Source organism: Trachymyrmex septentrionalis, unplaced genomic scaffold (genome assembly GCF_001594115.1).
Source record: "Trachymyrmex septentrionalis isolate Tsep2-gDNA-1 unplaced genomic scaffold, Tsep1.0 scaffold121, whole genome shotgun sequence".
In the NCBI taxonomy this organism is placed as follows: Eukaryota; Metazoa; Arthropoda; class Insecta; order Hymenoptera; family Formicidae; genus Trachymyrmex; species Trachymyrmex septentrionalis.
This window is the reverse complement of record NW_017304341.1, coordinates 401,796-403,594: the sequence shown is the minus strand read 5'-3', so window position 1 is coordinate 403,594 and position 1,799 is coordinate 401,796. Positions and strand designations below refer to the sequence as shown.

General features: G+C 37.2%; 1 protein-coding gene across 2 annotated transcripts in view; it reads right to left on the bottom strand.

Annotated features, from left to right (window-relative positions):
• Positions 1 to 147: 147 nt before the first annotated feature.
• Positions 148 to 1,799, bottom strand: part of LOC108754902 (RNA-binding protein 24-like) — a 32,478-nt gene continuing 30,826 nt past the window's right edge. For both annotated transcript variants that reach the window (XM_018497566.1, XM_018497574.1), the window contains exon 6: positions 148 to 1,064. In XM_018497566.1, the coding sequence (XP_018353068.1) occupies positions 904 to 1,064 (161 nt within the window). In that variant the 3' untranslated portion in view covers positions 148 to 903. The remainder of the gene's footprint in view (positions 1,065 to 1,799) is intronic.

Sequence of the window (1,799 nt, the reverse complement as noted above, 5' to 3'; positions counted from 1 at the left end):
TACTTGTTCACTTACTCATAAATCATCATAAATGTGTCATTTTACATTAAGAAACTTTGAATATCAATTTTACACAAAATTTTTAAATAATATAATCACATTATGTTAAATTAACATTCGAATAAAAAATTCAACACAAACTGTTAGCACAAAAACGTGAGTGGACCGTTTCCAACACAAATACACAATTCTTTTTACTGTGTGACATTTGATAAATATAAATATTAAGTTACGTTTCAAAAATCATAATGTGTTACATTTCGATTACACATCGCCCTGTTGTAATATTTTGAAATACAAATCTATAATATCAGAATAGCGTTATGTTCGCCAAATACGAAAGCCAATAAGACCGTTCGCGCACATAGCTTTTGAATATGGAAACAGAATACATTCATAAGCCTCTCTTTCGGCTCTCAAGTTCTGAATCACTCGCACGTCGAGAATCGCTTTTCCCAAACGAGCAAACATCAGCTCATTATAAATAATTATAATCGTAAATCTAAAAATTGTTGCGTCTTTTCTAAAATTCCGCGATATGTTGGTCGAGCGCGCCAGTATCGGCTCTATGGGAGGAGGGAGAGGAAGATTAGATCGGGGAGGCGAAAAGGGAAGAGTATAGTTAGCGAGAAGTTGCGGGTCGCCACGTTCTGACGGGTTTGTTGTCAAAGCTCATCCTCTTCGCCTCTTGCGGTTCTCGCCGGTGATATTTCGATACATTCGCGAGACGTGATCAGGAACATGCAGAAATCTTGAGAAATAACTAATAACGAGGAAGATGATGAGCTAATCCCCGAAGACGGCAATCGAGGATCGAATGTTTCGTGCAGCTCTGTCGCCCGTTTCTGTCTCGTACGTAAAAGGCTTAGCTGCAACTGTCTCGAGCGGTCTAATGTTAAAGCTTTATTGCAATCTGGCCTCCTGAGGTGTTGTCTGATACGGCAAACCCGGGAAAGCTGCTCCAGCTGCCGTTGCCGCCGCCGCTGCCGCTGCTGGCAGTCCTGCAGCACCTGGCAAAGTCGCATACGTGTACGGTGCCACATAACCCGCTGCGGCTGCGTTAGCTGCAAAGAGACAATTATTTCCCATGAATATTACGTGTGTACATCGAAAGAAAACTGCAAAATTAAATTTCAATAAATATTTGTTTAAATAGTATCAGTTGAATATTTACTAAATATAATCACATATTTGTTTTGGTACAAGAGAGTCATTAATATTTAACTGTTATTAATGCTCATTTAGCAGATATTTATTTTCGTAAATAAATATTATATTAGTGCCGTTCAATGAATTATTAATTAAAATTTACTACATTTTTCTCTCAGTGTATTCAGCATAATATTTAATCTCGCAACTATTTCATTGAATGGAACTTTTATCACAAAATTCTCATTTATAAATTCGTCCAAAGTTTTACACATAAGAGATATAACACAAATCTATACGTATACAAAAATATCGTTCCTCTTGACATAACAGAAAAAGCATTTGCAAGCGATTTGTGCGCGTTGTAAACGTTTTATTTTGTGCCTTAGCTTTTTCCTTGTAGTGCTATTCGCTTGTATGTAATACGTAAAGCGGATAGTGCTTTCTCTCGTTGACCACCATCATTCACCGCGAGAACACCGCCACCATCACCACAGACAGCGCACAGACTGACAATATATTATGCATCAATTTTATAGTTCATGAAGCACATGCAATATTTTTAGCTTGTTCATCGTTCACCCATTTTTGAGCATCAAACAATGAAGAGATTTCGTGCACGAGCGTATAATGTTAACATAAAAAAAAAA